General features: G+C 51.9%; 2 protein-coding genes across 2 annotated transcripts in view; both read left to right on the forward strand.

Moving 5' to 3' along the window:
- The window catches only part of Pmar_PMAR018955 (Snu114p GTpase, U5 snRNP-specific protein, 116 kDa, putative), a gene marked incomplete at both ends in the record, with an annotated part of 4,161 nt that extends 804 nt beyond the window's left edge, over positions 1–3,357 (forward strand). Inside the window, 18 exons of the mRNA XM_002786876.1 lie at positions 66–583; positions 671–770; positions 822–934; positions 982–1,053; positions 1,102–1,185; positions 1,239–1,321; positions 1,597–1,676; positions 1,721–1,788; positions 1,834–1,960; positions 2,003–2,122; positions 2,170–2,285; positions 2,334–2,424; positions 2,475–2,585; positions 2,641–2,760; positions 2,812–2,889; positions 2,942–3,063; positions 3,112–3,199; positions 3,253–3,357. Coding sequence (XP_002786922.1) covers positions 66–583; positions 671–770; positions 822–934; positions 982–1,053; positions 1,102–1,185; positions 1,239–1,321; positions 1,597–1,676; positions 1,721–1,788; positions 1,834–1,960; positions 2,003–2,122; positions 2,170–2,285; positions 2,334–2,424; positions 2,475–2,585; positions 2,641–2,760; positions 2,812–2,889; positions 2,942–3,063; positions 3,112–3,199; positions 3,253–3,357 — 2,196 coding nt within the window. The remainder of the gene's footprint in view (positions 1–65; positions 584–670; positions 771–821; positions 935–981; positions 1,054–1,101; positions 1,186–1,238; positions 1,322–1,596; positions 1,677–1,720; positions 1,789–1,833; positions 1,961–2,002; positions 2,123–2,169; positions 2,286–2,333; positions 2,425–2,474; positions 2,586–2,640; positions 2,761–2,811; positions 2,890–2,941; positions 3,064–3,111; positions 3,200–3,252) is intronic.
- A 270-nt stretch (positions 3,358–3,627) lies between these two features.
- On the forward strand, positions 3,628–7,431 carry Pmar_PMAR018956 (hypothetical protein; the record flags this gene model as incomplete). Its single annotated transcript, XM_002786877.1, has 1 exon — positions 3,628–7,431. The coding sequence occupies one exon, from the start codon at positions 3,628–3,630 to the stop codon at positions 7,429–7,431; it is 3,804 nt and encodes a 1,267-aa protein (XP_002786923.1).
- Positions 7,432–10,643: the final 3,212 nt, after the last annotated feature.

Here is a 10,643-nt window from a genome sequence, read left to right on the forward strand (position 1 = left end):
AACTGAGGTACTACGAGGGGCATGGTCGCTGGATTTGAAGATGGTGTGGTAGGTATGTAATACAGGAGCTCAACAGCTATATCAGAGAAGAATGCGAGCTGATGGGCTTGGACAAGGACGACTACGTGGTGTCTCCCATCAGAGGCAATCTCGCCTTTGCCAGTGGGCTCTACCAGTTCGTCTTTACTACCTACTCGTTCGCCAAGTACTATGTAGAGGCCAATACTGAGGCCTTCCGAACCAGTGGGGCCGATCAGAACAATGAGTCCAACGGTCTGCCGGCAGCCTTTGGGCGAGCCTCTCAGGAAGGGGGTCTGCAGCCGCACCAAGTTAACGAGTGTGCTAGACGGTTGGCACGTGGCATGTGGGGTGATGTATGGCGCGACAAGAAGACAGGACAGTTCGTGAAGTCCCCGCCAAAGGACCAGGGGGAGGTTCAGCGCACCTTCGTCGAGTTCTTCCTAGTGCCACTGTATAAGATGATCGGTCATACCATTGGCGAGGAGCAGGAGTCTTTACAAGTGACTCTAGGGGATGTTGGCATCTATCTATCTCAGAAGGATTACTACGCTAAGTCCACTAAGTAGGTTTCAGTAATCGATACACATTCTCATCATCCTTATCAGTGTTTGATGATCCCTGTCGGTGGTGGTAGTAGTTGCGGTTTCAGGTCCCTTCTCAAGAAGGTTCTGTCGCAGTTCTTCGGCGGTCCTCAGCCGCTCATTGACCAGATCGTAGCAAAGCTCCCGAGCCCTCAGGAGAACGCTGCTGTATGATCATATCTATCGCCCTTCCCTCCTACCACTCCTTTTCCACTTCAGAATAAGATCTCTAAGATCTACTCTGGCAATCAGACCAGCCAGATCGCTGATGACATGCGCAACCTCCGTGCCAACGGGGAGCTGCTGGTCCACACCTCGAAGAACTATCACAGGTAGGTTGCTATCCGTCCTTGAGCCACCCTAGCTGTCTCCCCATCAGGTCCGACATGTCCGGCTTTGACCTCTTCGGTAGAGTCATGTCTGGCACCTTACGAGTTGGGGATAAGGTTAAGTAAGACCACTCCGTGAAGTTACGGGTGATGGATGATATTCTTTTCAGAGTGCTAGGAGAGCGCTATACGTTGGACGATCCTGAGGACTCCAAGGTGGAGACAATCGAGCAGCTGTGGATATACGAAGGAAGGTAGTCTTCATGCTGTCAGCTGCTGTGATAAGGTTATCGTGCTGTATCGACAGGTACCGCGTTGAGGTATCTCATGTGCCTGCAGGCAACTGGGTCCTCATTGGAGGATCATTGGATTCGGCTGTAGTCAAGACAAGTAAGGTTGGGTCTTGGTACCCTCTGCCCCGACCATAGGAACTTTACGGATCTACTCATTTGAGGCTGTGGTTGAACAGATCTCATAGACTCTAGCATTCACACTGTGAATAGGTTAGGTATTGCATGAGGTATGGGATATGCAGTAGAGTTGGCTTCCTATAGGCGTCTGGGAACCCTCGAGGTGTTGCTATCGGAACAAGTGTATATTTTGTGGCTAATTGGAAAAATCATAATCATTCTGATGCACCGTCCGGGGCATTCTCTTCGTGGTAGGTACAATAATAGCTGCAGACAATACAGATGATGTGGAGATCTGTCGGCCTCTGAAGTTCGCGACTACTGGTTCTGTTAAGGTAGAGGCTCGATGGGTGGTCAGCATTCTGACTGGTATCTGTAGATTGCCTGCGAGCCGCTCAATCCGTCAGAGCTTCCTAAAATGCTCGAAGGGCTTAGGAAGATCGACAGGTGAGTCGGAGAATCTTAGGGTCAAGCTCTTATGATACGCTTTAGGTCCTTCCCGCTCGTACAGTGCAAGGTGGAGGAGTCGGGAGAGCACGTTATCATCGGCACTGGCGAACTCTACTTGGACGTTATACTACATGACTTGAGGAAGCTGTATGGCGATATCGAAATCAAGGTGGGTGCCTCTGCCCGGTTCCTTGCCACATCGTCATCTCAGGTCTCGGATCCTGTGGTTCCCTTTTGTGAGACGGTGATAGAAACGTCACAGTTCAAGTGCTCAGCGGAGAGTACCAATAAGCAGGCTAAGCTTTACATGATTGCCGAGCCGCTGGAGAAGGTGGGGGGTTGCGGTTCGACGGAGGTGCGGTATAGCGTTGTCTTCAGGGGATAGCAGAAGCGATTGAGTCTGGTGTTGTGACGGGTCTTACTCCTACGAAGGAGAGGGCGGATATCTTCGGCAAGCAGTTCGGCTGGGATAAGCTTGCTGCCAGGAACATTTGGTAGGTCGCCTAGTCCCGCATCAAGGACGTATAGCATGAACCCTTCAGGGCTTTCGGGGCTGACCCTATCCACGGCACTAATGTGATCCTCAATGAGACGCTCGCGACTGATGCGGAGGCTAGGAACTCCCTCAACTTGGTAGGTCGATCTTGAGAAAGGTTCCGGCTGTCGTGACTCCGCTGTGGCAGATTCGGGACAGTGTTGTGTCGGGCTTCCAGTGGGCGACTCGAGAAGGCCCTCTCTGTGAGGATAACGTTCGCAACGTCAAGTTCAAGCTCTTGGATGTGGTCACCACGAATGTGACAGTAATGACGCTTGTGGGATTCGAACCTGCGCCATCGCCCTTCTTCCTAGGCTGGCGGTATTGGTCTCGGATCGGGTCAGATCATCCCAGTAGCCCGACGAGTGGCCTACAGTAGTATGCTAATGGCCACGCCCAGGTTGATGGAGCCGATGATGTTCGCCGAGATAGACGTACCATCTCTGCTGGTGTAAGTAGCATCGCATAGCTGGTTTTCATCTCAGTGCCCAGCTGACTGTGTCTCGGCCGTCTACACCGTCCTGTCCCGTCGTAGAGGACATGTCCTTAAGGATGTCCCTCGAGTAAGCTGACCGCATCTACTATCGTTTCTCGCCGTACTCCTCTTCCTATCAGCCCGGCACTCCTCTCTTCTGCGTCTACGCCTACATCCCCTCCATTGAGACCTTCGGCTTTGAGACAGATCTCCGAACACATACTTCTGGCCAAGCATTCGGCACTACAGTCTTCGACCACTGGTGAGCAGCATCTTGAGAGAGACGGCGCCCTGAGTCGTTGTTGTTCAGGTCGGTGGTGCCAGGGGATCCGCTAGACTCGTCTATAATACTGCGTCCTCTAGAGCCGGCACCACAGCCGCATCTGGCTAGGGAGTTCGTAAGTTGGCGTTGAGGAATAGGGCAATAGTATTGCAAGTGGTAAATGTGTAGGTGATCAAGACTCGCCGTCGTAAGGGTATCGGTGAAGATATCAACGCCCATAAGTACTTTGACGATCCGGAGTTGGTGAGCGGTCTTTCGCGAGTCGCTAGATAAGTACTCATGGTTAGGTCCAGCGCCTCCAGGCGGAAGATGCAACGGCTGCTGATGTATTCTGAGGGGTTGCTGTTGATGGTGATCATCGCCGGGGTCGACGTACTGGCTCAACGAGATCGTAATACGTAGACTACCGATCGGTTTCGAAGTACTCCAAGGATTGTGTTATTCAATGTAGTTGGAGATGTAGACAATCCTACTTGTGTCGATGATAGTCTGAGATTAGATGTCCTCTACTGCTCGTTGTGCAGTTGAGTACTTCATCGCAAAATGGCCGAAGATCAGGTTTATTTGAGTTGCCTGCCTGTAGCCTCGGTGGTATCCAATTGGACTTACCTCTATCCCTACGCCAACACTCCACCAAGAGACCTTTGTGTGACCTCTAGAGGGGCTGGTCAGCACCTCCCCACTCGCGCGATGCTACTCGGTTGCAGCGACCTCATCTCGGTCGCTCATACCTTCCTCCTTAACTGCATGTCCAAGACTTGTGGAAGTGACCCTTCATGGAGCGCTACCCCCCTGCAGGTCATCTGTTGTGATTTCGAGCCCTGCCTTATCGCTCGTTCCCTCCTCCATCTTCAACTACTCCTCGGAAGGCCCTCCTCTGACGGGCGAGACGTGACTGTAGAGGACATCGTCGTGGCTTGGGAGGTAGCCAACTCGATGTTCATCACCCCAGAGGCGGCTGGGAGGTTACAGAGGGCCGCTCAGGAACTCCGCAACTCTCTTGAGGATGATGATAAGTGGAGTCGTGAAGGCCTTGGGAGGTTCGGCGTCTACGTGACCGGTGACAAGGCGGCTGTGGTAAAGCTGTTGAAGTGGTGGTGTGAAGGTCTCGAGAAGGGTATCTTTAGTGGCCGCATTGCCCTCACGAGTGTTAGAACTGCGAGGAGGCGTATGAGCGACGCCTTAGGGGTGAGCGAAGCCTACGATCAGACTTTTATGGTCCATAAGGTCAACGGTGGTGATCCAAGGTTGGAGGAGTTCACCGCCTCGTATGTGGCCCAGGGCTTCGTCGGACTGGAGGGCATCTTAGCTTCCACTGGAGGCTTCCTCTCACCGACTGAAGCTTCCGAGCGGAAGTGTGTCAATCCAACGTTCCTCGCTGACGTCTACGACTTCCCTAAAAAGATCGCAAAGTTGCCGAAGGGCGCTTCAGCTAGTGAAGTTGCGAAGGTCTGGAGGGTCCATTACTTCGCCAATCCCTACCAGAGTTGTCCGTTGGATCTCATTAGATGCCTCGAGGAGTTGTCGCGTCCCTCTACGAAGTTCGTCACCGCCTCTCGCTCGACTTGCCTGTCTCCTGCTCAGTGGTGCTTTGAGCTCTTCGGTCAGCGATCAGAGGCAATGGCATCAGCTCTGACCACCGGGAGGCATCAGATAGTACTCCACTGTGGTGATGCCTTCGCCCTCTGTGATGCCCTCAGGCCAGGGGATCCTCGGGCTACCCTACCATCTCTGATACCAAAAGTGAAGAAGTTAAGGGCGACTTTGAAGGGAATTCAATTTCCCAATCAGTTTGATTTCATTGACACCTCCAACATCGGCGACAACACTGGCGTGCTGCCACTCCTGTTGGCGTGTGCTCCCCTGCTTGCCTCCAAAGCTGACAACCCTCGAGCGAGTCTGGCTACTGATGTGATGAAAGGCCGCGGCAACAACGAGGAGGAAGTCGTTCAGGATTGTCTCTCTAACGTTCCTCTATGGCTCATCCCATTCTCTTGTGGTTTACAGTTGGACTTCGCAAGGTCGACTGTTGACCATCACGACTCGGCAGCCAAGCGAGACCCCAGCAGTCTGTGGATGGCCTATCCTCGTTCGTTCTCGAGCTTCTTGATTGCGATCGCCTTGCAGCATGGTATGGTACCGATGCGGTGGCGTCGCTGTTATGCCGGCTTCAATCAAGTGTCCGTGTCCGACTCCAACGACTTGAAAGCCTCCATCTACCGTGCCTTCGACATCGCTGTTAGACTGAAGTGTGATCGCCCTGTTGGCCTCAACACCTTCGTCCGTCTCGTCGATTCTCTGGCGGCTTTCCTAAGCCCGGATTGCATCGATGAGTTGATGCAGCTCTTCGAGGAGAGTGCGATCATGCGCCTGGTACAAAAGAAGCCTTTTTCTACAATACTGGGATACGCCTTGTCGCTGTCCGGCCTCCTTGACTTACATGGTGACCTGTATGACTTCGAGAAGGACCTCAGGATACGACGGGCCGTCACCCTATATGATGTTACTGTGAAGATTGGTAGAGATTGGAAAGTCTACCGCGATGGCCAAGAGAAGCAAGCCTTTGCTCGAATGGCTAAGAAAAACGACTCCAGTGGAAGCTTGGAGAAGCGTCGGCGGGGTGGCCCAGATTACTGCCTGGTATCTGTGGTACTCAACGACGAGGGTATCCACGTTGTATTCCCGGTCGAGAGTGTCGAGGGTGACGAGCTCCACATCTTCGTGCCGGACGTAGTCGTTCACTATGCCGTCACTGGAAGAGTTTATGTCACGTATTCGAGCTTGAGTGTGATTGAGGAGTCGTTCGAGGCCGATGCGAAGGTGTTGAGGAAGAAACCGCTCAATCGATCTCTCTATCTGCCTGGAAAATATCATGGGACTGGGGTGAAGGATCCTTCGCTGGCTGTACGCGAATGGAAAGCCGACGGGTCGGTCCGGTTTGTGGCCAAGTTGAGAGGGAAGGAGCTTGCATCGTTACAGAAGAAGGAGAAGGTTGAGGTCAACGAGCGTGTTGGAGAGCCTCAGACCATCGACGTAGTTACAGCCGGGGCCACTCTGCACACCTTCACTTTGCCAGTGGAGGTCGCCGTCAATGATGTCCATATGAAAGTATCCCGTGGCAGCGGCTCCTTGGACATTACCCTACCGGCCTTGTACTGCTGCCCTCTTGGCTCTCTCACTGGTGATGCCTTGCCACGATCGATCTTCAGCACCTCCCGTAGTGGCGAATCGAAGGTTTCGGTGGTCCCGTCAGTCGCCGATGCAACGTTGAAGTCGGTCGCCGACAGTCAGGGTTGGATGAACAGAGGCCTTTTTGGTAGGATGTTGCCATTGAAGATTCGGGCCAATAAGAGTACCGCTACGAACCAATTGAGGGAGTCCCTCGCACTCGTCTACTCCACGACCCTTGATGACCGGGCTGCTGGCAAGGAGTATGGTGGCCGCGCTATAATGTCCCTCGCTCGAGGCACATCGAGTGATGTTATTATGTTGCTCTCCCCCAATACCACCTACGATTGGATCCACGGCCTCGTCATAAAGGGTGCGGTCTGTATACTCAAGCACGAGTTCGTCTACGACGTGGCCCCTGAGGTGTCGAGGATTCAAAGCCGCCGGGGGATGAGGTCAATCACAGTAGACGAGAGTTGTGGGGAGTTCGAGTGTTGGACTGATCACTACTTGCCAGCTGCGATGGAGCTCGCCCGTGTGACGCGTGGTATACCGCGGATCAGAGCAGATGCCTACAACTGTGCCATCTGTGGCTCTACCAAACCTTCCCATCTATGTAAGGATGCTGACAAGTTTTGGATGTCCTGGCTAGACTGGAAGAAGATACCGTTGTCATCGAAGGCTATGCGGCACTTCAAACCGATGGTCATCTTCCCACTATTCTCTTCTGTTATGTCGTACAGCCTCAGTGGTAAGGCCGTCCCGAATCCGGTTAACGACGCCAACACTATACTTGAGAGCATGCAAGAGAGGCTTGCTAAGAATCCGACGGCGACGGCTGAGGTCATGGGTCTCCTGCAGCAAATGTCCAACGTGGACCCCTCCAATCCTCCCAAGGAGTTGATAGACCGTCTCCGCGCCCTAATTCCGAATGAGAAGGAGGTAAGAGAGACGCCATCTGGTGGTAAAAGCAAGAGTGCTTCCTCATCGACTTCCACTACTCCTACTCCTACTAAGGGTGCCGAGGCGGATGGCTTCCCGAGTGGAAACCATCACCTTTGCGCTACCTGTGGTAAGGCTGGCGACAAGCTGTGCTCGCGATGCAAGGCGGTCTACTACTGCAGTGTGGAGTGCCAGAGACGAGGCTGGTCAGCTCACAAGAAAGTGTGTGGACACTGACTTCCTCGGCTTGAAGTGAAATGTTGGTCTCACTGCACTCCGTACTGGCCTAGCATTACTGGATTCAGGCAGTGAGCAACTTTGGGGAGTTACCCTTCAGTCTGGTCATTGTCACAGCCGACAGAAGGCTAAGAATCTTCTCGTCGGCCTATCATGGCATTTGATTTTTCCTTATATCTGCAATGTTGTGTTCATATTCTAAATGGGCACTGAGAGCCCATGAGCTGAGCTATGGGAAGCTCATGTTGTATTGTACACCGTCGTCCCACACTGAAGGAACTCTCACTTCACCGTCTTTTCGCCGATTCAGTGAGCCTTTGATGATTCCTATCTCTTTGATGGGTTCATTAGGGTTGGCGAGGGTGGTATCGAGACCGATGTCACTATTGCGAATACTCGGCAAATGCGTCCAGTGCGTCTAGTAAATATTAGTAAGTAAAAGAACCTCCTTATCAACTTGATGACGAGGTTCTTCTACTTACTTTCTCTTGAAGAAGTCAAGGTTCCGTCCTAGTTACGCCGTAGTTGTTTCGATGCATTGGGGGTGTTCTGTGCGTCAACGCATGCCATCAGAATCCAATCAGGAACGGACTATCGAGAATCTGTTGCATTTCACCAACCGGACGCTTCCATGACTCACTATAATTGGCTCTTTTTATTCCGCATGGATTTGTATCCGCATTGTCACTCCCCATCCCCAGTCAGCCTCGAAGAACTCGCAGCATCGCCCCATATAACAGTATTCTGGTGAGTCGCACACAACTGTGGAGGATGTGTTCATCATTTCCAAAGAAAGCGATGATCTTTGACAGGGGTCTGTCTTTATTCGACGGACATACTCCCCATCTCGGCTTCCCTTCGCATCATCACCATCACAGTAGTCTCGGTCACGACTCAGTACAGTGTGGAGCGATGCATGCCCGCCCTCGAGTGAGCCCTAAAGGGTGTCATCCTATTCTCACATGCAAGCCAATACATCAGCATCATACGCAGCATTGGTAAGCAATGCTCACTAAGCATCGACTGCTGTGACATCTTTGGTATTCATACATTGGAGTTTCACCTGTGATATGAAGAAAACTAATGAAAAACATATTTCACGACTAGTACAGGCCGCGAATATCGCGTTTTTCACCGAGTAATACGCCACTTCACGTAAAACGGGTGAAACTCCACTGTCTCTCTGCGGCATTAGTTCTCTGCTGAATTATGATGAGATTCAATCACATTGTTCCAACTCAACCAGATGCATCTCGATAGGTATGATCACTGGCGTCACTGGGTAAGGTGGGCCCTTATAGGTAGACGCTGAAGCATCTGTTTGGGGTGAAGGCGTCTCTGTAGGGTCCGGGGTCCTGGGCATCATCGGAGGATGTGCTTCACTATCTCGAGCTCGGAAACAACGACGTCGTCAAGTGCAACGGGTGGGCTACATAGGACTACTGCAAAAGCCTTTGCATAATTCGACGGTTTCCTCGAATGTGATTTAGAGTAACCAGCGTGCGAGACAGCTTCGACCGCGACGATTGGAGAGCGAGTCAGATGAGGACAGCGAGGCTGATGGGCCGCGTAATCGACGAAGGCGAGGGAGACGGTGAAAGAAAATTGGGGCATGGTCGATTGAAGCAGCTGTTGTCGATGTGCGTGATGAGTCGTGTTGAACTCTCTAATGGGTTTGATCTCGAAATTCGAGCAAGGAATTCCGCACTTCTCAATCGAGACACCCTGCTCGCCGTCGTCGAGTGCAGGAGTACATCCATGCTGTCCATAGGTTGTCACTGATTCCAGTCGAATCCTCCTCTTCCACCAATATTTGTCCGCACAGTCCTGTATCTCCAATATATATGAGAATCTTATCGCCCGAGCCTAGGATCATAACGAACTTGTTCATTGACCGCGGATCGTCGCATTGCTCAAATTTCGCTAGGAAGGCCTCCACCGCTCGAACAATGATTCTCCTCCTTATTTCCAGTCCGCTGTATTCAGCTTTATGATTCCCTCGACTAACCGCTCTTTCACTTCTGTGGTCATTCTCGGCTTCTGCTGCATTGAATTGAGCCATGGAAAGCTGGGTGCCTTTGGTCGAGTGAAAGTAGCGCCCGAGTACATGAGCTACAACGAGCCGAAAGACACCTGGGCTGACAAGGTGAACATCATGCTGTCGTCACGACTTCAGCCTTTTCGCTTTCAGAAGAAAAACCAGCGAGTATCAGAGGAAACGGAACTCATGGTCGGTGGGGTTCTCGCTCCCGGAAGATAACCAGTGACTGACGACTTGTACAAAGGCCAATGTGTTAGGTCTTCAAACGCCAACATTCGCGTATGAAGAAGGAGTTAGTGAACGGCAATTTCGTCGAGGTCTATATTGCTCCTCCAATTGGTGCCCTTTATGGTGAACGACGATTCCAGGTTGTATTCGGTTCTGACGTTACACAAACAGACGAAGGAGCTGCCATGATAACCGACATCACAGAAATGCGTCGCTCGAAGTAGATGCCTTGATAGTTTTCTCGGTCATCAACTCGATGGCAGGAACTCTGCTGGAACCGAATTCACTATCATAGTCGATCGAAAGCTTATAGATCAGAGCAAGTGGGACCCAAAGGAGTAAGCAAAAGAAGAACGTCGGCCAGTGACACTCCGAGCACTAAGTTTGGACTTTCAGAGGTCTGGTCTACAACGGAGCGCCTGATAAAAGCATAGATCGGCATTTATGCGAGTACACAACCGAGGTGCATGCCAGAAGCCGTATCGACCCTCGGAGGAGTGTATGAGCTCGAGCGGTTTATGTCACGACGATTCCGTGACACGCGATTCAATTAGGTACCGATCGCAACGTATCGGAGCACTCTAACCTTATCTCACCCGACTGACGGATTCAGAATTGCTATGCTCTCTGCGGACGTTCTTGACAAGTAATTGCGCCCACATTTCCCCGTCTCAGATAGAAAGCCAGCCGCGTAGGAGGCGCCGATGCTCTGATTTCAATGGTCTGTTATTGAGCGTGATGTGGAGTCCTGGTCTTCAGGTCAATCAAGCCCCGGTTTGATATGTCTAAATTTCGCAAGATGATAATGGAATCGAGAGGTTCAATTCGCACTTTGAGCAAGAGGCCACAGAGACTTGAATTGGAAGTTCAATGCGCAGAGCAGCTGATGGCGTTCGGCACCTCAGCTGCGAGGCTCCTCGGACAGAAGACTCCTTCGTCTCCC

Source organism: Perkinsus marinus, assembly GCF_000006405.1.
Source record: "Perkinsus marinus ATCC 50983 genomic scaffold scf_1104296930512, whole genome shotgun sequence".
Taxonomy (NCBI): Eukaryota; Perkinsozoa; order Perkinsida; family Perkinsidae; genus Perkinsus; species Perkinsus marinus.